This window comes from Protopterus annectens, chromosome 1.part0, assembly GCF_019279795.1.
Source record: "Protopterus annectens isolate FY-2018-M chromosome 1.part0, PAN1.0, whole genome shotgun sequence".
In the NCBI taxonomy this organism is placed as follows: domain Eukaryota; kingdom Metazoa; phylum Chordata; order Ceratodontiformes; family Protopteridae; genus Protopterus; species Protopterus annectens.
The window spans coordinates 1,534,622,303-1,534,646,102 of NC_056725.1; the positions used below are offsets into that span (position 1 = coordinate 1,534,622,303).

General features: G+C 41.7%; 1 protein-coding gene across 1 annotated transcript in view; it reads right to left on the minus strand.

Moving 5' to 3' along the window:
* The window catches only part of DMC1 (DNA meiotic recombinase 1), a 1,571,258-nt gene that overhangs the window by 775,580 nt on the left and 771,878 nt on the right, over positions 1-23,800 (minus strand). The window contains exon 8 of the mRNA XM_044067943.1: positions 8,999-9,090. Coding sequence (XP_043923878.1) covers positions 8,999-9,090 — 92 coding nt within the window. The remainder of the gene's footprint in view (positions 1-8,998; positions 9,091-23,800) is intronic.

A 23,800-nucleotide genomic window follows, 5' to 3' on the forward strand; every position in this document is an offset into this window, starting at 1 on the left:
CTGAAGGCCTCGAGCTGGAATATTGTCCAAGATGGATCTGACACATTGGATATGACGCCACAATTGAGAATAAGGGCGAGATTGACAACATCACATCTTTTATCTATTTTCCATCAGCTATCTCTTCATGTTGTTCCTTAGTTACCATGTCACAGTATTTGATTAGCAGTTTTGACAACTGTGCTAGTCTAGCCTCCTCAATCTGTAAGTTGTAATGCTGGTGATTATTTGCCTGTAGGTAATATATTTTTCTCACATCTAAAACTGATATACCATTGCTTAATCTAATTAATAAAACCCTCATCAAATTGTTCAAATTAAAGCAGTCAGTAACAGTACCCTGGTGGTAATCATACTTCAACATGTAGCAGGAAGAAAATTTGTGACATATGCGATGATGGGCAAGGATGGCACATGGGAAAAGGAAACCTACCAAATATTGGATATAACCCAAACAGGAAGATAATAATAAATTTTAGAACATTGGACAAAATCCTACATGTTGCAATGTTCTAGTGTATTTATTTATTTTTCTTTATTTTGCTTTTGTTTATTGGGTTTGTTCAACTGGGTTTAGTCAAAAACCCTTTTCAGCAGAAATGTGGGGAAGAGGCTCCAACACTTTTAAACAGACATTCAGTAATAGGCATGACAAGACATTAAGTAACATACATTAACAATTACACATGCGTTTGCTGATTAGATTACATTCATATGAAAACAGAAGCAACTATTACAGTATAAAAGACTCATGCATTAATAGCTGTTGAACGTTGAGCAACTGTAGAGGGGTATTAGAGAGTTTGTCAGATAGAGCATGTGATTAGTGCTTAGAAAGTTGTTTGTTAAGATATGTATATTTGTTTTATAATATTTCTATTATCATATATTAAAGTTTTGTTGTTAAAAGTTTCAATAAAAATAATTGAGAAAGAAAGGAAAATCAAAGAAATGGAGGTGACAGTGGTAACAAGTAGGGCAGAAAATGTTAATATTGTAGTTAAGAAGTGGTGTATAAAGAAGGTTAAGAGACAACTGTATATGTTGCTATCAAAAGGTTTATATTAGAACTACAGAGGTGGGAATACGCAGTGTCACATTTATACAGCTGGGAGATGCTAGTAAAACTATCCATGTATTGGTGAAGACTGGTTGTGGGTCACAGAATTCTGAATGAAGAAAAATGATTTGACAATATGGCAAATTGAAGATAACAGTTGTATTTATCTTGGAGACGTACAGGAGCAGATTTAGGAGTTATGTACATACCACACCTTGGTATGTGTGTTGTCCTACTTCATTATTCCTCACCACCGGGTCCTTGAATTCGAAATTGGATCTGAACCGGCCATTCCAAAAGACTGATGCTACTAATCTCGAGCCCCTCCCACTCCCATAATGCCATGCATCTCCCCCAATTCCTCAGATCAAGTTCACCTACTCAGAAGAAGGTGAAGCAAAGATATGACTACAACAACTATGAACAGCAACAATAACAGCAATAACAATAATAACCATGGTCTCAGCTGAAGCTCAGGATAGAGAACCATGATAGCGTTCTCCTAGAAACCTCTAGACATCCTAGAAGGGGAAGGTTGGCTGGGATGTGAGGAATAATGAAATAGAACAATACAGATACCAAGTTATGGTAAGTATATAACTCCTAAATCTGATGTCCATTTCAGTCAAGAGTACCCAGCTACATAATTACGCCGGGTGGCCCCTATAGAAAAATATGCCTGAGCACCACAGAGCTAAAGGATGCACTCTTTCTGGAAACTATATCCAGTTTACAATTTGAAACAAAGGTATGTGACTTGGACCAGTTTGCTGCAGCACATATGTCATTAATAGAAGTTCGAGCCACAAAGGCAGAAGAGGTAGACACTGATCTGGTAGAGTGGACCTTCGGTGGATGGGGCAATTGCAGTTCCTTCAAGGAGTAAATGATGGAGATACAATTGGTGATCCATTTAGCCAAAGTTACGTTTGACACCACTTGGCCTAATTGATTGGCTGAAAAAGAGACCAATAGTTTCTCAGATTTCCTAAATTCCCTTGTCCTGTGAAAATAGAAAATCAACTGTCTATGAACATAAAGGAGGTGAAGCGTATATGCCCCCTTGCTGGAGTAGTTCAGAAAGAAAACTGGAAGATTAATTGACTGGTTTATGTTCATGTCCTTGGCCACTTTATGCATAAAGGAAGGATTCATCCTCAGCGATACTTTATCCTTGAAAAAGCAAATGTATGATGGTTTAGAAGACAAGGCTTGCTGTTCTGAAACTCTCTTGGCTGAAGTAATGACCACAAGAAAACTGGTTTTCCAGGTTAAAAACTTCAAGTCACAGGAATCAGCTGGCTCTAAGGGTCTATGAGTAAGACCTTGTATAACTAGATTCAGATCCAACAGGGAGAAGGATCTTTAACAGACGCCTAAGGAGGAATATTCCTTTTATGAAGGCCTTGCATAACCTAGATGTTGAAATGGAAGCTAATGAGTGTGAATCATCCATAATATGAAAATTAGCAATCGCTGCCAAGTGTAATTTAATTGCAGAGAAACTGGCTTCCTCTTGAAATAGAGAATTTAGGAAAAGTAGGATGGCTGAAATGGGAGCTGAGAAAGGGTTGAGGTTGTGATTCCATACCCACACTGAGAATCTTTTCCATTTGCTATTGTAAACTTTTTTGGTAGCAGGTTTTTGAGAAGAAAGAATAATGTCTCTGACTGAGAGGCTAGCCTGGACTTTCTTAAAATCATTGGAAGTGGAGAAACCAAGCAGTTAGTCTCAATGAACTTGTGGTGGGGGACTGCTGGTCTGATGGGTGGGAAATCAGATCCTGTCTAGAATCCAGTATCCATGGTGGATACTTGAGATGAGACCACAGGAGGAGGAACGATACCTGACAAGGCCAGCAGGGGGCGATGAAAATTAGTGTGCTCTTGAACCTGCTGGCTTTCTGTAGAACTTTTGGTATCAATGGAATGGGGATAGGTGTACAGGTGACCTGGAGGCTAATCATGTGTTAGAGCATCCCAGGGTAACTTCTTGGTTGGGGGATCAGGGCAAAGTACTTGCTGCATTTGGTGTTCAAGGGGGATGCAAAAAGGTCGCAGCAAGGTTGGCCCCATCGGCGAAATATCTGGTTCGCTACTGACTGATTCACAGCCCACTTGTGTGGACTCAGAATGGATCCACTGAGTCTGTCTGCAAGAACATTGGTCTGCCCTGGAATATACATTGCAATCAGAAAGCAGTCTGAGGAGATCACCCATTCCCACACTCTCATGGCCTCTCTGTATAATGGGTAAGAGTGGGTTCCCCCCTGCTTGTTGATATACCAGACCACTGACATGTTGTCTGTATGAATTGCTATCTTTCCCCAGAGGTAGACAGTCTTGAAAGACTTGCAACTTCAGAAGGACTGCTTTCATCTCCAGAACGTTGATGTGCAATTTGATCTCTAAGATGGATCACGTGCCTTGGACCAATCTTCCTCCAAAATGCCCACCCCACTCCAATAAGAAAGCATCCATGGTCACTGTGGCCAATGGGGGTGGAAGAGAAAAGGGTCTGCCTAGGTGAAGATCTTCTGATGACATCCACCATCGCAATTGCCACCTGCAGATTGAAGTCCGTCTGATGTGTACAGTTAACAGATAATATAGGATGGACCATTGGACCACTAGTGTCCACTGAAGTGCTCACATATGGAACCTTGCTAAGGGCACTAGAAGTATGGCAGCTGACATGGAACCTAGAGCTCTTAGAATAAGTCTTGCTGGAGGAGAGGGTATATCCAGTAGAAGTTGAACTTTTTGCCTCAGAGATGATACTCTCTGTAACGGTACGCTTGCTATCTGCATGACAGTGTTCAGTTGCATTCCTATGAACTCTATCATCTGCACAGGAATCAGATTCAATTTTGTCAGATTTATTGTGATCCCCAGCTGATGGAAGGCATGCAGGAGGTACTGAGTCACCAATTCCAGTTGATGCCTTGATAGCGCCACCAGGAGCCAGTCATCTAGGTACCTGGAATACCTGCAGTCTCAGGTGAGCTGTCACTACCGACATGCATTTGGTAAACACCCTGGGGGCCTTGGTGAGTCCAAAGGGTAGTGCTCTGAATTGGTAATGACTGGCTTCCAGCCGGAAGTGCAAATGTCTCCTGGAACACCTGTCGATCTTTATGTAATAGCATGCGTCCTGAACGTCTATTGAGCACATCCAGTCATCCTTGCGCAAAATGGCCGAATGGACTAAACCATCACCATGCAGAACTTTAACTTCTTGACAAAGAAATTTAGATTGCTCAGGTCCAATATGGGCCGCAGGTCCCCTGTTCAGCATTCTTGATGATTGGTTGGGACCGGTTGGATGACTCCTTTTTCTAGGCGTTTTTGAAGTTTGTTCATAGTATACTCCCTCTGATTGGGTGGAATGTAGGGGAGATTCTTTCCAGGAGGAGGGGGGGGGGGGAATGTAATAATCTCTGCAAATTATGTTTATCACCCAGGTATCAGTTGTTACCTTTGTCCAGGTGTCTAGGTGCAATAATAATCTGCCCCCAACTGCCTCCAGAGTAGGACAGTCACGCAGCACCTCAGGACCACTGACAGGGCCTGTCAGAAAAGAGTTCCCTGAAGCCCTGATTCTGTGGCCCCCTCTGCCCTTCAGGCAGTGTCTTTCATTGAATCCTCGTGCTCTGCCTCTGGATGAGGATTCATTGTGAGAATCTGGGAAAAATCCCTGAGACTTTTTGAACCATATTTTCTTCCCACTATGCTGGTTCCTTGAAAAAGGCCTCTGAGAGGGAGAAAACTTGATCCCTACAGCAGACAGAGTCTTGCCCTCTTGCTCACTGCTGGTAAGTGTATCCTTTACCGATGGTCCAAACAGTGAAACCTGCAAAGCCTCAACCAGGTATATCTCCTTAGGGCTATGCTTTATCCGGCTTCTTAAGAAGTACCTTCCACAGTGTTGGAAATCAACCTCATCAATGAGTTAGCTAAAGATGCAAAAGTCGACAATTGGGGAGAGACCTTGGTAAAGTCCTCCTCTGACATGCACTCAGACAGAGGACTGGTGACCTCCTTGACCAGATCTGTTTAAAGACACGTAAAATGTGAAAAATAGTTTAGCTCTTGCAGCAAAAAAATTGCTGAGGAGTATACGCTCCAGAGACCTCAACCTCATTACCATAATCAACAGAACATGCTGGAGGGACAGGTTCATAACCCAGAGACTGCCCATACTCTGGAATAGACTTCCCATACATGTCAAGCAGAGCACCTCACTGGTCCTCTTCAAGATAAATCTTGATGAGTGGATGGGAAATAGAAAGTTCACTCAGGGAATCACTCCAGTGGCTCTACTTGATAGAGGCACTGGGAACTAACGTCGGGCTGCAGGATGCCAGGGCACTTCTAAGGGCTAGGCTTGTAAAGACTCCAGGGCCATTAGCCTAGTACACACCTACGAACCATGTCTGTCCAAGGCCTGAGATTCCTTGTTCAGGGGATGGACAGAGGAGCTGTGTTCCACTAGTTCCTTTGTTGTGGCCATTGACTCTATGATGGCATCAACTGGAATGCCTTTACTCCAGTGGCAGCGATCTGATGGGGAGCACAAGAACTTGTCAGCACACTTGGGAATAGGGTCCACAGCGTCAGGTTCCTTCCAAGCCCAGCAGGAGACCAAATCAGTAAGCTCGTCCACCAGTAGGGACACGCAGGATGCAGATGGGCTCATCCTGAACAAACACAGATTCCTCAGAAGGGGTTCGGCAGACCATCCACCCATTCATTTTAGGATGTCTAGGATATCTCCAAAGGAGATATTATCGGGTGGAGATTGGGGGGACCCTTCTCCCTCATCGAGATTGGTGTCCTCTGTCAAAGACTCCAACTGGGAGTCTACATGTTTCCTCTTGCACATCCTCTTCTGATGTACCTCCTCCTCCGTGGGAAACTCAGGGGAGGACTCAGAAGAGGAAGGGGCGCCTGATACAGTGGGTGACTGGAGGATGCCCTGGACAGGGTGATCTTGGGCAAGATGAATGGGACGAAGGCTTGGAGCACATGAGGAATTCATAGCTTCTGGAGGAGGAGGAGACATGTCTCTGGGTCTAGAGAATGGCCTAACTGCCATCTGGACTGGAGGATGCCCTGGACAGGGTGATCTTGGGCAAGATGAATGGGACGAAGGCTTGGAGCACATGAGGAATTCATAGCTTCTGGAGGAGGAGGAGACATGTCTCTGGGTCTAGAGAATGGCCTAACTGCCATCTGGAAAGCCAACAAAGTCAGAGATCCATCCCCCCATCTCCTCAGAGCAGAAGCAGGAGGAGAAAAGGAAAATACCACTCTGGATTCACAGCCTCCAGACAACACCAAACTCGAGCTGTCAAGGGTCAATTCCCTGAGTGGTAGAGACGAAACCGACCATGTCGGAGCTGAATCCACCTCCTAGAGCTGGCACTGACTATTCGGGTCTGGGAACCCCACTGATCTGAGAGTATCAGAGCTGAGCTAGTCTAGGACACTGCTGGAGTCGAGGAAGGCAGTATCCCTGGCTCCGACAATGTCTCTCTCGGGGTATCCAGATCCTGGGGTTCCAAAGCGACTGCAGGATCGGATGAGGAATCACAAGAAATAGTGATGAGGGTTTCACGGATCCAAAATGGGACGGAGAGGGTAACAGCCCCATCTCAATCTGAGCCATGAGCAAGCTCTGCTTCATCCTGTCCATATCGGAGCGGCAGAGCCTAGAGAACCTAGAAGATACTGAGGAGTGGGTAGACATCACAGGGGATACTGACTTCTCTTGCCTCAGAGTATGGCTCTGGGACCTCAGATAGAAAGCCTTTGGCCCTGAAGAAGACCTGCTCGGCGAAGGTGAGCTCCAAACAAAAATACCTTGGACAGATCAGAAGACACCCTAGGAGCCATGGTTATCGGATCCGAAGTAGGTGAGATCCGAGAAGGCGCAACATCGGGGGTAAATAATGCCGGCTCCGAGGTACTCCTCTGATCTGCAGGAGACTTGGCCTTCCTCAGATCCGATGGCAATGGATCCGTCAGTTTTTTCTTCTTCTCCAGAAATGGAGTAGAAGCCCCAGAAGAGGCTGGAGGGGCCTTTCTCTTGGGTTCCTTAGAGACTCCTGGCTTTGTAGAGTCTTGGCTAGATGAAGGTAAGAGTCCTTTGAGAATTAACTTATTGCGGTGATCCACTAAAGCGCAGGGGTTAAAGGCTGCACACACCTTGTATTCCTGCTGCAAATGAGCAGCACCCAAAGTATGACAGCTTATTTAAGAATTTCTTGTTGGAGACAGTATCAAAAACTTTTGAGAAATCTAGGAAGTTGGTGGAGACTAAGCTTCCAGCTTTTCTGTGAGTGTTGAGAGTATTAACAAAATTCAGCAAAGCTGCAGTTGTGCTGTGATGAGGACGGAAGTTGTTTTTGGGTTGAGTATAGAAGCTGGCTATCTATTAGATCGTTGAGAAGTTGCTTAAGAATACTTTTTTTAATATTTTTGACAGAGGGGATAAAATGGAAATTGTCCTATAGTTTGAAAAATCTGTATTCATTCCAGTCTTGTAGAGTGGAATCATGAATTATTTTTTTTCATAGCATGGGGGACTTTATTTTCAGATAGGGATCGATTTATCAGAACTGAAACAGAACATGCAATAGCCTCAGCTGCTATTTTAAGATATGTGTCAGGCAGATTGTCAGGGGCAGCTATAGCAGGCTGTTGTATATTTTTTGATGGATTTTTTGATGGTATCTATGGGAAATGATTGGAAGGAGAAATGCTGAAGGAGGTTATCTGATTGAGTGAGGACCTCAAGAGCTTGATTAGTTGCCTGCCTGATTAAGGACTGTACTAAACATGTATAAAGTGGGTACTGAATTAATTGGCTATGGTATCATTTTGTCTCTGTTGGTGCTGGCTGTGTAGCTTGTCCTGGATTTAACAATGTATTGATTTAGGACCAGAAGAGTTTTGGATTATTACTGTGCATGTTTTGATTGCCTGAGTAGTAGGTTTTCTTATCTATGATGAGAATATGTTTTGTTTAGTTTCTTAGTTGTCTATATTTTACTATATGTTCTAATATAGTAGGAGCCATTTTAGTTTTTGTCCAGTCCTTTCAAGCTTTTGTCTCATTGCTTTATGAGATTAGTTGCTAAGGATAGCCATGGTGTAGGGTTGGCTTTGACTTTTTTGTAATTCTGAGCGGGTCTAGTTTGTTTAGAACACCTAGGAAGATTTTGTTGAACTCAGAAACTGCATATTCAATAGGGTGAGTCTTTAGCAACTCCCAGTTAAGGGAATGTAGTGAATTAATGAAAGTGTCGCCATGAAAAGTAGTAAGTTTCCTTACTAGGCTGTAGTGATGTGTTATGGGGCTGTTGCTTTGGTAGCTTAAGGTGAAGACAGGTAAGTGATCCCTTAGGATGTCTGACAGAGGTCCATGGGATGATATTTTATTTGGAGAGGATGTTAGGATCCAATCAAGGATTGATTGTCTCTCTGTGGCTTTGTTATATCTACTTGGTCTGCTTATAAGCTGGGTGAACTTGTACAGATCTATATTATTGGTTTGATTTTCAGATTGCATGGTTTGCCAATCTATATTGACATCACCCTCTATTATGATTTTAACAGGGATTTTGGAGGAGGCCCAGCACAGAATATCTTCTAGTGTTTTAGCATTTTTAGCTCGGGTTACATACATACCCATGATTGTGATTGTCTTGTGAGTGTTTGATTTTAGCATGGTTTGCAAGATTTCTGAGGAAAAGAAAGATGGCAGGGGGTGGGGGAGAAGGGAGATATTTAGTGTGTTTTTGTAGAATATAGTGACACCACCAGATGATAGTACTTGAAATGCTAAATAACTCACAAGTTCTACAGCATGCAAAATTAACAATGTTAGAAAAAACGAGAAAGATAAGAGGCCTCACACTCAAAATGTCTTACTTGTATATGCACGGGCATACAGCACATTATCTAACACTGCAACATGATCTACATTAAATCGATCAGCAATGTCTCGAAGACGGTCTGGACGGCTATTATAAAACAAGTTAAGGAAAAATTAACAGATGGCACATTTCATTACAGATTCACCGTCTAAACTATAAACTACACATATTTATAAGAGAAAAATGCTCTGACTACATCTCAGTTGAACATGAATTTATAGAATAAATATTCAAGAAGACAACTATTTTGGCTTATTTTAAACTCATGTAGCTGTCAAAATATTTTCTGCGTAACTGTCAGAAGTATATATATATATATATATATATATATATATATATATATATATATATATATATATTTATATATATATATATATATATATGTCTTTGGCTCTGCAAAATCCTGTGTGAAATATTTACCACCACATGCATTACTCTAGTGGAAAGGAGTCAAGTGCAGCAGTATTATGCAGATGGTCATCAACTGTGTGTACAAAAAGAGAGACACTGGAAGAGTGTACGTGATAAACAAAGAAGAAGCTACTGGCACACTCTCAGAAAGAGATACGGGGTTTCATTCAGGGCAAATGCAGCTATAACAAACAGTGCATGGAGCACTGTGATTACGCTCTGATATTCAGAAAAAGGCAAATTGGTTAGGCGAGAAGGATAGAAACAATTGGTCAGTCTTCCTGAAATCTTTGGTCCGATGGAGATAAAACTGAAGTTGTCTATGCATATCCCTTATTCGAGAAATTTTGAAAGAAAACTGGGAGGTCAATGACTTGGTTAATATTAGACTCAGAGGCTACCTTAGGCAGAAGGGGTGGACTGGTCTGTAATGAAACCCTTTCTTTGTGGAAAACCAGGTAAGGAAGCTTGGAGGAGAGAGCCTGGAATCCAGATACTTATTTAACTAATGTAATAGCAACTAGAAAAATCGTTTTCCAGGACAAAAACTTAAGGTCTGTCTTGACTGAAGGCTCAAAGAGGCCTTGGGTGTGACCTTGAAGCAAGGTAGTTAAACCCCAAGGAGAAGAAGAATACTTTACTGGAGGCCAAAGCAAGAAGGTGCCTTTGAGAAATGCTTTGCATAACCTAGAAAAAGCAACAGAAGAATTATTTTCACCAAGATGGAAGTTTGAAATTGCAGCCAACTGTACCTTAATAGTAGAAAAAATAGTCCCATCATTAAAAATTTAAGCTAAAACTCAAGTACAGCTGGTAGATGGCAGAAAATGGTACAAATCTCTCTTAAAGGCCCAGAAAGCAAATCTTTTCCATTTACGTCTGTAAATTTTAGTAGTAGAAGCCTTTTGAGATGCTAATAAAATATGACAGACTGGGGAGGAAAGCCTGGGCTGTCTAGCAATCTGTAGACCTAGAGAAACCATGGAGTCATGTTATGTCCAGATGAGTCATCCCTTTTGGGTGAGACAGGAGGTCAGGACTGGGGTCCAGCATCCACAGCAGATATATAAGATGAGGCCACAAGAAAGGAAACCAAATTTGATGAGGCCAAAAAGGTATAATGAGGATAACCATGCTCTTCAACTTTCTTTTTGTAGAAATTTGGGGACTAGAAGTAAAAAGAGGTAAGCACAGAGGAAAATGGAGGGCCAGTCATGGACTAGAGCACCTCTAGGTGACTCCCCCTGCTAGAGAAACCAGGGCAAAGAACCTGCTGCACTTGTTGTTGAGGGGAGAGGCAAAAAGGCTGCAGCATGGCTGGCCCCATTGATGGAAAATTCTCTCTACCACTTTGACATTGAGAGATCACTTGTGAGGCATCAGAATGGACCTGCTTAGTTTGTCTGCAATCACACTGTCCTTCCCCAGTATGTTCATTGCTATGAGAAAGAGACCAGAAGAGATCGCCCAATACCACACACTCATTGCTTCTCTACATAGCGGGTAAGATCTGGTTCTTCCCTGTTTGTTGATGTACCAGACTACAGACATATTGTCTGAATAGCAATTGTCCCAGAGAGAAGAGCATATTTGAAAGCCTGCAACTCTAGGAGGACTGCTCTCATTTCCACAACATTGCTATATACCCTGGCCTCTCCTGGGGACAGGGTGCATTGGACTGTCCTTCCCAAGTAGTGCACCCCCACCCCACGTTGGGAGGCATCCATGGTCACTGTGGCCGTGGGCAGGGGGAAAGCAAATGGGCAGCCTTGAGAAACACTATCTGAGTGAAGCCATCAAAGAAGATATTTTTTGCAAGACTGAGTGATCTTGACTGGGGCGAATAAAGGCTGCTGGAGGATAGAACACTGCACCAAGACAGTCTATTGCAAGATTCGTATATGAAACCTGACTGAAGGAACCAAACTGATAGCTGCTGCCTTCGATCCTAAGGGTACAAAATTAGTCATGCTGGAAGGGAAGTGTGTGAGATCACTTTCTTGACCTGGGATCTGATTGTCTGAACTCTTGTTGGAGGAAGAGATGGTATCTGATTGACCATGTCTAGATGAACTCCAGACTAAGCATAGGTGTGAGTTGTGATTTGCTGGAACTGACTGTAATGCCTAGGTGAAGACACAACTGGAGACAGTAGTCCATTGCTTATAGAAGTAGACACCTGGTTGTGGCAGTTAGGAGCCAGTCATCTAGGTACAGAAACAGTCTGAATCCCAGCAGTATCAGGTGAGCTGCTACCACTGCTGTGCATTTGGTGAACACACTAGGGGCTGTGGTGAGGCCAAAGGGCAATACTATGAACTGGCAATGACTAGTTACCAGCCAAAAGCACAGATATCTTCTGGAAAGCCTTTCATTTTGATTTAATAGTATTCATCTTGAAGATTTACCAAGCACATCCAATTGTCCTTTTGTAGCAGAGGGAAAATGGACTGAACCGTGACCATCTGGAACCTTGAATATTTCACATATTGGTTTACTTTGCTGAGATCCAGGATGAGTCTCAAGTCCCCTGTCTTCTTTGGCACTAAAAAGAATCTTGAGTAGGTTCTGGATCCTATCTGGTCTAGGGGACCTTCTGGATGACACCTTTCTTGAGCAGATTTTCTATTTCTAATGCTGTTGCCTCCCTCTGATTGGGTGGAATATCGGGGATTCTTTTCATTTCTGAAGGGGGAGTTTGGGAAAATGGTATAAAATAACTTCTGGATATAATTCTCTGCACCCAGGAACCTTTTATGATGGATGCCCAGGCTTCAGGGTGCACAGACAAATAATCTCTGACTGTCTCCAGACAGCAGCAGCCAGGAAACCTTGCAAGAGCACTGATATGGTTTGTCTAAGAAAGCATCTCAGAAACCATGGTTCTGCAGGCCACATCTGCCACTGGGATGGCATCTCCCATTTGAGTCTCCCCCCCACACCTCTGGGAGAACCATCTCCTCATGATTCTTGGAAAGGACCATGGGACTTGCGAAACCACATCATTCTACCTCCTTGTTGATTCTGGAAAGAAGGGTCTCTGAGGAGTAGAAAACTAGATCCCAACAGTAGACAGGGTCTTTCCTTCCTACTCACTTTGGTAGGCCGTTTCTTTCACCTTTGGGCCAAATAAGGAAGATCCATCAAAGAAGCACTGATAATTTAAGACTTGACGGGCTCCACAAAATCACACAGGCACATTTAGATATGTCTCAAAATGGCTATGCCTGAACCTGACATCCATGAGGTACCCTCTACAGCATGAGATATCAACTTCATGGATGTCTTAGATATGGACTGAAGGGTGGCCAGTTGTCAAGAGATTTTGTTTTGGTCCTCCACAGACATGGACCCAGAAAGGGATTTGGAGAGTGCCTCTGTCAAATCTCTTTGCAGTCTTGTGAAGTGTGCCAGATAACTGAATGACGATACAGCAAAGGTCACTGAAGCATAAAAGCACTTAACGAATCTGTCCAAGGCCTAGACTCCCTGTTACGGTAATGGACAGACGAGCTCTTTCTTAGTGGCTGCTGCCACAACCATGGTATTTACTAGGACCCCTTTGCTCCAGTGTGTTCTGTCCTTTAAGGAGGCTAAAATTTATCTGAGCACTTGGAGATGGGCTCCAGGGTATCCAGTTCCTTCCATGCTCGGCGTGAGACAAGATCTATAAGGTCATCAACTGAGGGAGTCAGCCAAGATGTAGCCGGGCCAGAACCGAAATCTTCCAGGGACACAGACTCCTCCTGGGACAGGTTGTCGGATGACCAACTACCTTTATGTTTTAGAAGTTGAAGCATGTCTCCAAAGGAGACGTCTTCAGGTGGAGATCTGGGAGACCCTTCCCCTTCATTGAAGTCCATGTCCTCAGTGAGAGAATCCTGAGGGGAATCTAAATGTCTCCTTTTACATGTTTTCTTCCAAGGGACCTCATCAGTGGGGTGGTCTGCTTAGGTACTGGAAGTGACAGGGGTGTCCTGTGGGACTGACTGCAGACTTGGATGGGTTGACTATCCAAGTGGGATAGAAGTACGAGGCAAAGAATTAAGACCCAAAAGTGGTAATGATACGGGATCCAAGGTAAAGAGAAAGCCCTCCCCGCAATCTCAAAGGCAGAGTGCCTAGGTGAGACCGAAGCAGACATTCGGCTCCAGTGCTGATGACCCCTGAATTCCTCCAGGCCCTCCACCTGAGGATGGAGTTGGATCAGAGCTTTCTATCGCCAAAGCACGAAGAGGCAAGGACAGCTCTGATAATTTTGGAGTTAATCCCAGTCCTCCTGGATCCAGCACCAACCTTTTGGCTACAACAGTCCTCCACCTACAAAAGAATCAGAGACGGACAGCTCAGGAAAGCAGTCAGAGTTGAACAGCAACCTGTCTTCGGATCCAACAAGGATACCGCCAGGGATCTCAGGTCTGAGGGCTCAGAAACCACAAATGGATATGAGAAGGAAAAATTAAGTGACAATCGGTGATGGGCAGGCTCATGTATTCGATGAGAGATAGAACTTGAATTGCTCCCATCTAGATCTGTGCTCTGAGGAATTTCCTCGCCATCCTATCCACTTTAGATTTGGACAAGCTCCTGGAGGACCCAAGTGAAGAGCTAGTAGATGGGGATATGGAGTGCTTGCATGGAGACTCCTACAGAAAGGGAGAAGGAAGTTGAGTGGGTATCAGATCTGGTGAGTACTGGGGTAACGGATCCGAGGAGATTACATTTTTGAGGTAGTAGAATCAGCGGTAGTCTGATCTGATGTCTTTGAAATGTTTGATGGTGGCTCTGAAGTTATAGCTGATGTAGGAGATGGATCCAAAGACCATTTCCTGGTATCCTCGTCTTTAGAAGCCAAATCAGGCTTTCCTTTGTCAGACCTCTTGGAGGGGGTTTGAGCCCCAGCTGGAAGAGAAGAAGAGGAGGAAGAAGGCCCTTCAAAATGAATTTATTCCTTCTATCAGTAAGTGCTCTAGTGTTGAAAGCAGCACATATGGAACAGTGAGAATCCAAATGCACAGCGCCCAAGCAGTAGACACACTCCCCGTGGGCATCAGAAATGTGAATCCTGTGTCCACAATTAATGCATTTTTCAATCCAGCTGGCTTGTCTGCCATAATGATTACAGACAAAGGTCTTAAGCCACCAAAAAATATTTGAAAGGATGTCTCTTTCTTTCTTTCTTTATTTATTTACAGCAGATTACCAATAATGTATAAAGAATTACACCATGTTGTTGTTGTCTTTCGGCTTTTCCCGGTTAGGGGTCGCCACAGGGGAACTCCGGTCTGCTAATGATTGGCAGTAGATTTTCACAAACGCCGAGGTGCCTGCTCGATGTCCAACCTTCAATGAAGGCACGTCCTTTTATGCATGTCTTTCGAACGCCCACCCAACCGCGGGGAGGACATGCAGACTCCACAAAGAAGGCACTCCCCACACTCCAGCCGAGAAGCGAATGGGAGAACCTCTTGCTGTGAGGCAACAACGCTACCGCTGCACCACCGTGGAATACTGGGTAGAAAGGAAAGAGAATGGAAAGGCAAAGATACCAACATGGTACTAGAAGAAATATCAAAGGTTTGGTAGAAGGGAAAAGATAAAGACCTGACGATTAGACACTGAGAACTCCAAAAGTAAGGGAGGACAGGTGAAAACGCTCAAGGGATAGTCTAAACTGAAAATTTACAGAGGATACTTACTTCTTTTTTGAAAAATCACCTGATAGCTTGAGAGACAGTGGATCCATGTCTGTAGCAATATGGCAGCAAACAAGATATGAGTGGGGCAGTGTGAGTAAAGGGAGGAGCTCGAAAGTTGGAACCGAGGAACTGGAAGAAGCATCCGAGTTACATCCAAAACCCATGAGCTGAGGAAAAAGAAAGTGACAATATCAGATGCTATGTTAAAAATTTCAGTCAAAACTATTAAGAAAAGGAGAAATTACAACCACTTGCTGAAAGTCTGTTACAAAATAATATAAAATTGAGTTTACATTTCATGGTGACTGGCATCAAGGAAATAAAATGCTTCTGCAGATCCAGGTGGTAAGTACTGCTGACTGTGAGGTCCTCAGTGGGACAGTCAGATAGGGATGCATGAGAATGATAGAGCATTTTCTATTTTTGCAGGTGAAAAATAATCGTATTCAAAAATATTCCATATTCAATCTCACCTTAAATCTATGGGTGGGAAACATAAAATTTACCCCTAGGACTGACCCCTGTACTACTAATGGACAAAGGCAGCTCCTAAATGCTTAATCCCATGCATGGGTCCCCTACAATTATCTATGGTGTAAGCCCAGTTATTCTCACTAGGGGTAATATATAATTGTTGACCATGGGATGGGTAAGGCCAATCTATAACCAAATGGGATAGGCTATTTTGAGAATAAAAGGGGAAACTGGTTAAGCTTAAAATGGCCCACAAGGGCAGCTAGCTTAGTACTTAGTTATAAACCTATAAAAGAATGGTTTCTTCATTTTAAGGATATGACACTGGCATCCCATATATCATCAATAATGTACACACACATACAATCACACACAAAAGCACACACCAACTCCAGGTGCAAGCTGCAGTGAAAATATGGAAGTTCATTTTATTGGCATGGCATTGTATGGGGCTGGCACACATCATTACTGGGCTCATGGATAATGGAAGATTGGGTTCCTCTAGTGGAAGAGTGCAGGACTGGGTACTCCTAGTGTCACTGCAAAGAATCCTAGGTCTCAGCAGAAAACTGAGGCTGGTAGAGGTGGAAGTTGTTTTTATCACTTTTTAAATAAAGTTACATAACAACTTACACATTACAAAAGGGCGGTCACCTTTCATTTCTTTCAAGACCATGGCACTGTCTGCATGGGCATCTGTTAGTGCTACTTTTGGCATCATTAATATTGGGAGATTGGCTATCCCACACCATCATGCCAAAGGATTCAAGGCAGGTGATGAAAACTGCTGTTGGTGGACACAAATGATTTTTCACTATGTACACAACTGCAGTTGCACCTAAAAGCCTATCTCATTTCCACACAAGAATTAAGTTTCAATATTCTCCCTTATTTTTGCTAGGGTTGCCATTAGAAAAGCATATTTCCTGATAATCTTAAATCCATTGTCTCTGTCAGGAAAATCAGTTTTGGTGAGCACTTTCCAAATATTTTCATTCTTAGTGTGCATATATTTCTGAAGTGCATTCTCCTATATATGCTTTCACCTGAATTTTTAAGTTGAAGTCAAGAATTGTTGTCAAAAATTTTTTTTGTTTGTTTTAACAGACAATCTGGATGATGTGAAATGTGGTATCTAGCAGACAATTAGTCTAAACAAACCATATTCACATCATTTTGCATCTCAACTTTTTTACAACAGTAAAATAAGTTTGTCTTCCAGCTGCATTTATCATTTACACTAGTTAATAAAAAAGATGTAAATAGATTTTTTGTTGAAATATGAAGTGGGCATGCCCAAAAGAAAGATACAGGAAAGATGTAGGTTACACATTATAGGAAACAGTATGCAAATATTACTTAATTATCTTCCTGTACTCATCATTTCAGTGTGATTTTTTTATTATTTACAACTCTGTCTTTATTTGGTATAAATGTTTCAACAAATACATTTGCTTAGTAAAACAATAAAAACCTACAACCATGTATAAAAAACACACTATTACTGTAGAAGCTGCTTCTTTGCTGTATTTCTTTAAAACACACCAGTGAGCATAAACTCAAGACACTTGGCATTGCTTGGAGATGCAAACAGAATGCATACTCACTTGTCCTTTTGTCCTATAGAAATGGATAATCCTCCAAATGACTCAGTCATTAAGCAGGCATCAGCAAGCAGCTATCAGGAATGTGCCCTCTCAACACATTGGATAAGAAAGTATTCCCATTTGTTTATGTACCAGAAAACAGCCATGTTTTCTGACTGAACAGCTATGATTCCCACAGGTAGGGAGCTTTTGAAAAGCCAGCAATGTCAACAGGCCTGCTCTCATTTCCATTATATTTAAAAGAAGATGAGACTCTTGAGATAACCACATGATTTGAATCATCTAGAGCTCCTCCACCCTACCACAGAGCAGACAGACCTGTGTTGACTGATACCTGCAAACTGTGTAACACTTGGGTAAAATGCCTATTCAGACTGTAGACTGGTAACAGTTTACAATCAAAATTTCGAATGCCATTATGCAAACTTTGATTGTCGAAAGGCAGTTTGTCAGTCTCATAATGGTGATTCAAAATATGTCGATCTCACAACAGCAAATGCCAGTGTGCATTCGCTATTGTGAGATTGACATATTGACTGGAGATCGCATTACAGTGGGGATTGGGAACATTTCCCTTTTCCTCACTGTAGTGTGATCTCAAAGCTGCAATATATAAGTAGCAGGGGGGGTGTTGAATGTCACTGGCTGCTCAGGTAAATTCAAAAAATGTCAGCAATTTGAATTTGAATTGTTGACATTTTTATGTTTCATTATTTTGATTGTCAGTGTTAATTTCAACAATGTTTTTCGAGTAAGTAATTACTCACAAAAATGTTGTAGAAATTTTCATAGTAAACCACTGGTAACCACCACTGTAGAGGTGAAAGGCCATCCTTGAAAATCTAAACTGGAAACACGATTGAGTTTCTGGAACAATTAGGCATGAATTTTCTAGTGAAGCACTCTCAAGTGAAATCTGGCATCGGGGATGACAAACGCTGAAACTGCAATAAGGCCTAAAGCTCTATGTATTACGTATTGCACATGAAGAATTCTACCCCAGGGCAAAAAGGTCCAGAAAGATCCAGGAGCATCTTATGAAAATCAAAGACTGAACCAAAAATGAGTGTCACATTGTAAAATTCACTGTAACCCAGAGAAAGCTGTACTGTAAGCTGGGATTCCCTCTTATGTTCATTGGGTCCATCATTAAGAAGCTAATAATCTATTTAGGGGAATATAATTTGATATTCTGATGTCTCTGGTGAGCTGCTACTATGGAGATGGGCTTGGTGAACATCTTGGGACCAGAGGTGAGACTGAAGGGTAGAATTCTGAAATAACAGTAAATACAAAGTGGCAGAATTAAAGATGTTAAGATTTGCACTGGGTGTGACAAGGATGGACAGGATTAGGAATCAGTATATTCAAGGGTCAGCTCAGGTTGGACGGTTTGGAGACAAAGTTGGAGAGGTGAGATTGCGTTGGTTTGGACATGTGCTGAGGAGGGATGCTGGGTTTATTGGGAAAAGGATGCTAAGGATGGAGCTGCCAGGTAAAAGGAAAACAGGAAGGCCTAAGATAAGGTTTATGGATGTGATGAGAGAGGACATGCAGGTGGTTGGTGTGACACAGCAAGATGCAGAGGACAGAAAGAAATGGAAACAGATGATCAGCTGTGGCAACCCCTAACGGGAACAGCCGAAAGAGAAGAAGACGTCTGGCCAGGACATACACATACTTCCTGGACATCTTGCCAATCTGGATGTGGAGGTTAGCATGTTAGGAGTCCAAAGAATGCACACAGACCCCTTCTGACAGACAAGGGAAAGCAGATTGACTGTAGCCATTCAAAAAGTAATTCACCTGTCATTTTAGGCTTGTATATATAGCCCTATTTAACACATAATGGTTTTGATGACTGCTCCTCTCCCAGTCTTGTAGCAAACAGTAAAACAGTGCCCTTTCTCCCTGGCTCTGTGGCACACAGGGATGCAACCCTTACTGTGACCCAGGTCACTAAAATTCAGTTAGTGGTTCTAGTAGAATTGAAGAAGTCAGGAAGGAAAGGGAATGAATGAAGGGGAAAGACCTGCTCACCTGTCCTGGAGGAAGATAGACAGTAAGACAGCAGGGCACACAATGTGATGTGATTTCCTCGGAGAAGACCACATAAACCACTGCTACGTGCTTTGAAATGGCAGGGCTGTATGGTAGGAATGCCACTTCTGGCAATGAGTGAACATTCTCCACGGTCAGCCTGCTGTACGTCCCTTCCTAGTGTTTTAGCAGGTGCATGTAGGAAGTAGGGTCGAAAAAACAGGAAACATCTGAACCAACCCAGATAGCTGTCTAAATAATGACTCCTTACAGTCAGCCTTCACCTCAGTGATAGGAAATGAATGGGATAATTACCCAGGACAGAGATAATGATTAATGCACAAAGTGGGCAAAATCACCAAAAAACAGTGTTCATTTTGCTGCCTGAGCCCCAGCAATAACATAGTGCCTTCACAAGCTGTGCAGAGTTACTGCTGTTTTAGCTTTGTATAGTTAGGTGGTTCATCAGAATGTTGTAACAATACATCTAATGCATGTATATGTCTCCAAAGTGTATTACACGCCATAAGTTTCTCTGCAGTCAAATAGGTGTAGTTGCGGGTACTCATGCTCTTTTTTTTCATTTAATTGTGCCTTCCAACAATAGCATTGGCTGTTTTATGCTCCCTGACCTAGTTAATGCATACTGTTACATTAATGTGCAACTTATAAATTTTATACTTAGTTTTACATAGCTGTCGACAACATATTTTTACTTATATCACAAACTATCATTCCTAACATTTATTTCCCTACCGTGAGAGACTGTACCTCGACTGTGTTGCCCATCACACTGTTGTGTGCGTGTGCAAACTGACAGGCAACTGCTTCTCAGATTAACTACTGTTTTTGTTTCTCTTTGATCTTATAAACTAATCGTGACACCAGACATATCAGTGTATTTTTTTTTTTGCCATAACTGTTTGAAATGCCAGGACACAGAAAGCTGAGTCCTAGAATGTGGAGACTGAATGACTGAAAACATAGACTTAAGTATACTACATCCAAGAATGCCATGTCTCAGAATATTCAATTTTCTCCAAGGTATGGCACTCTTAGAGTTATAAAAACAAATTTAAAGGAGCTTCCTGCAAAAAAACGAGTTTAGAGGAGAACAGCGATGTTCAATATTACGCTCTTGTCCTGTATTTTCAATCTTGTTTGTCTGTGTTTTGGAACTTTGTATTGCGAGTCCTGACATTTCAATAGGGAGCTAGTTTTTTTACACTTAGGTAATGTGCATTCCTCACCCTTTACAGGAAATTAATGGCTAGGTAATAAGCAGCTGCTTGCCTTCTCTGGTGGCTGTAATACTGTTTCTCTGTATGTAAATATGTATGTGCACATGTTGCACTACTTACCCCTATTTGGTCCAGCTTAGCTCTGTCTGCAGTATCCTCTGCAAAATCACTTCAGCTGCTAGTTGCCCACTATACATAAAGTAAATGAGTGCTTTCTTTACTTTATATCCTGTGCCACTGGAAAACTGCAGAAATTATCTGCAAAAGCTTAGGAAAATTGTATTCTTAGTTCCGAACTCCTCAACTCCCTAATAATTTGTTATATTATATGCTTCATCTTGTATTCATTACACAGGTCTCCAGACAGGTGTGCTGCCACGTGTAGATGTCTTCAGTTTAAGTTTTCCTTAAATGCAGTGAAAACTAAGTTTTGCCAAGCACGTCCTCAAGATCTCAGAACATCAAATTGGTGCGACACACACACACACACACACACACACACACACACACACATTTTAAGCAATCATTCAGGCATTCCATCTTACACACATTACAAAAGCCTAATTTTCTGTATGTTTTGCTGAAAATTAATTAAATTAATTTAATTAATTAATGAATTCATTAATCAATCAACTAGTGAACTGCCTCCCCATACACAATACATTTAACAGTAAAATTTAATTTCAAAATTGTTTAAAAGTAAAAAAAAAAACACAAACAGCCAAAAACTGTGATAAAAATACAGCCTTTTGCAAAAATTGTCACTAATAAAGGATGTTGATGTGCGTGTTTCTTTACATTTTAAAAGAATGCAGCTAGGTCACTTAAAGTTGTATGGAATAACTGAATTCAGCTTCCATGAAAGCACTCATCATTACAACAATCAATTCTTTTTCACATATATATCTAAATTTACATTTCAGATTAACTACTAATACTATGCAAATTCCACCACACACTAAGTACAGTTGTATAAGCAAGCTTACCATAACAATATATGTTTGAATAAATCACTGTGCATTAGTCTAAGCTATAAGTGTTATATCCTGCCAACAATATGACAACCATCAAGCTTCCAAAGCTTTACGGAATGTTCCATGCATCCTAACCGCTGAACAACTGAAGGAAAGCAGTCTAAAGTCAAGTGGTTAGGACACCAACATTTCAAAGCTTTCTTGCCTCAGAGTAAAGGAGGTTAGAGCCCTGCAGGCTAAGTATATTCTAGGAGAAAGGGAAAAGGAAAAGTCTCCACACCCTGGCATAAAATATAATAAAACAAGAGGGGTGGAGAGACAATGTTCCTACTGCAACAGTGATCTATTCAAACATCTACTGTTATGGTAAGTTTGCATACATTAACTGTACTATGTACATAACTAGATCACTGATGCAGTAGCCTAAGCTATATTGGTAGAATACCAGAGCTAAGAAAGATGGGGAGGAGGAAGAAGGGTCAGAGTCCACAAATTGCTGGAGAATGGTTCTAGCAAACCCTGTTGTGGATCTAGAGAAACAGCCTAGTTTGCAATGCCTGGTAAAGGTATGCAAAGATGACCAAGTTGCTGGCACTGGTATACTTCTAGAGTCCACTTTCCAAAAAGCCACAGGAATAGCCAAAGTCCCGGTAGAGGGGACTTAACTTTCCCTGGGATGTCTTGTTATAGTGAGAATAACAAAAATCATCAGCATGAGACAAGTCACATAAAAACTGCCTGTTTTGACCCAGACTGTCCCTTTTTGAACCTTCATAAGAAACAAACAGCTGACTGAACTTCCTGAAGGATTATGTTCTGTCAGTGTAGAATCTGAGTTGCATGTGGACATCCAGATTGCTTAGAATTCTTTCTACCTTTTTTGTGGTTCTAGATAGAAAATAGGGCAATGAATAGCCTGGCTCAAAGTAAACTTTAAAACCACTTTAGGCATAAAGGAAAGATATCTTCTCAAAGTTACCCTATCATCGTGAGCAATGAGACAGGAATTAATCACTACAAGAGCTTATAACTTAGACACTAATTGCTCTGACTTCTGCAAGAAGTAACACTTTTCCAACATAAGAACTTCAAATCAGCCTCATGAGCAGGTTCAAAAGGAAAAAGTGTAAGTTTATTCAGTACAAAATTCAGATCCCAGGAAGAAGCCACTTGTCTTCTAGGTGGATGGATATGTAAAACCCCTTTCAAAAACTATTTGATTTGAGGCACAGGAGAAATGAGCAGTCAAGCGAACATGGCTGAAAGATGAATCTGAACAGAAGAGTAAGAAAGACCAGAGGATAATAACTAACAAAAATATTGAAGAACCAAGGCTTCTAGGCCTTAAAAGAATACTCTTTCTTTGGCAGCTGTCACTCTGCCGGCCCAGCTATCTGGAATTTTTGTAAACAATTTTATGTCATTTGTGAATATTGATATGATTTATACAGAACTGCATGTTATGTACTGATCTTCAAGAATGTAACCACAGCATACCCTGCTGGAACAAAGAAGATTAACTTGCAAAACTTAAGAATAGTTCGGGTTAAGTTACTTTATAGTTGGGCCATAAACAGCAGATATTATCTCTCAGTTTCAATGCAGCAAGGAGACAGGATGTCTAGGACTAGGGTGCCTTCTGCATTGTTTTGTGTTTTATTGTCTTATAACTTCCAAGATCTGCAGATATCTGAGAGATATGTATTTTTAACACAGATATGTTAAATTCTATTAGTTTCTGTTTTAGCCTGGGAACTGAAGTCAGGTGACAAAAAGTGATGTCATCCAGGCTAACCCAGCAGTAAAATGTGATACTGATTTAAGAACGCTCTGAGAGAGACTGTGCATTTTGTATTTTGTCTTGGACCTAGCAAGAACATCCACTCATCATTATCATCTGCACGTGCCTGTCTCTAAGTAAGATTTAGGGCATAGTATCTCTTTTAAGTATAAATAGGAATATAGTAAAGATTATTTGAGATGTTTTCTGTATTTATTTGACACTGTCCTGTAATGTTGTTTTAAAATATTCCCTGTGATTTTGAACTCTGAAGTCACTATGTTGTTATTGAGTATTGCCTTGTTCTTTTATTACTTATTATTAAATATATTTAAACTTATCTTTGTGGCTGATATTTGTGAGACATATTTAAGCTCTTAGAGTACTGGCATATATATTTGGTGACACTTTACAGGCCACTGCTAATAACCTGGCACTTGGTCAAAACTACCATTTGAATATAGTAACATTACACAGTAGAAATGGACACCCTTTGTAAGGGCCTTATAGTATCTGATAAGTAGGGGTTCTGGTGGCAGTGATAACTACCTTATAGCCTGGGCAAAAGGAG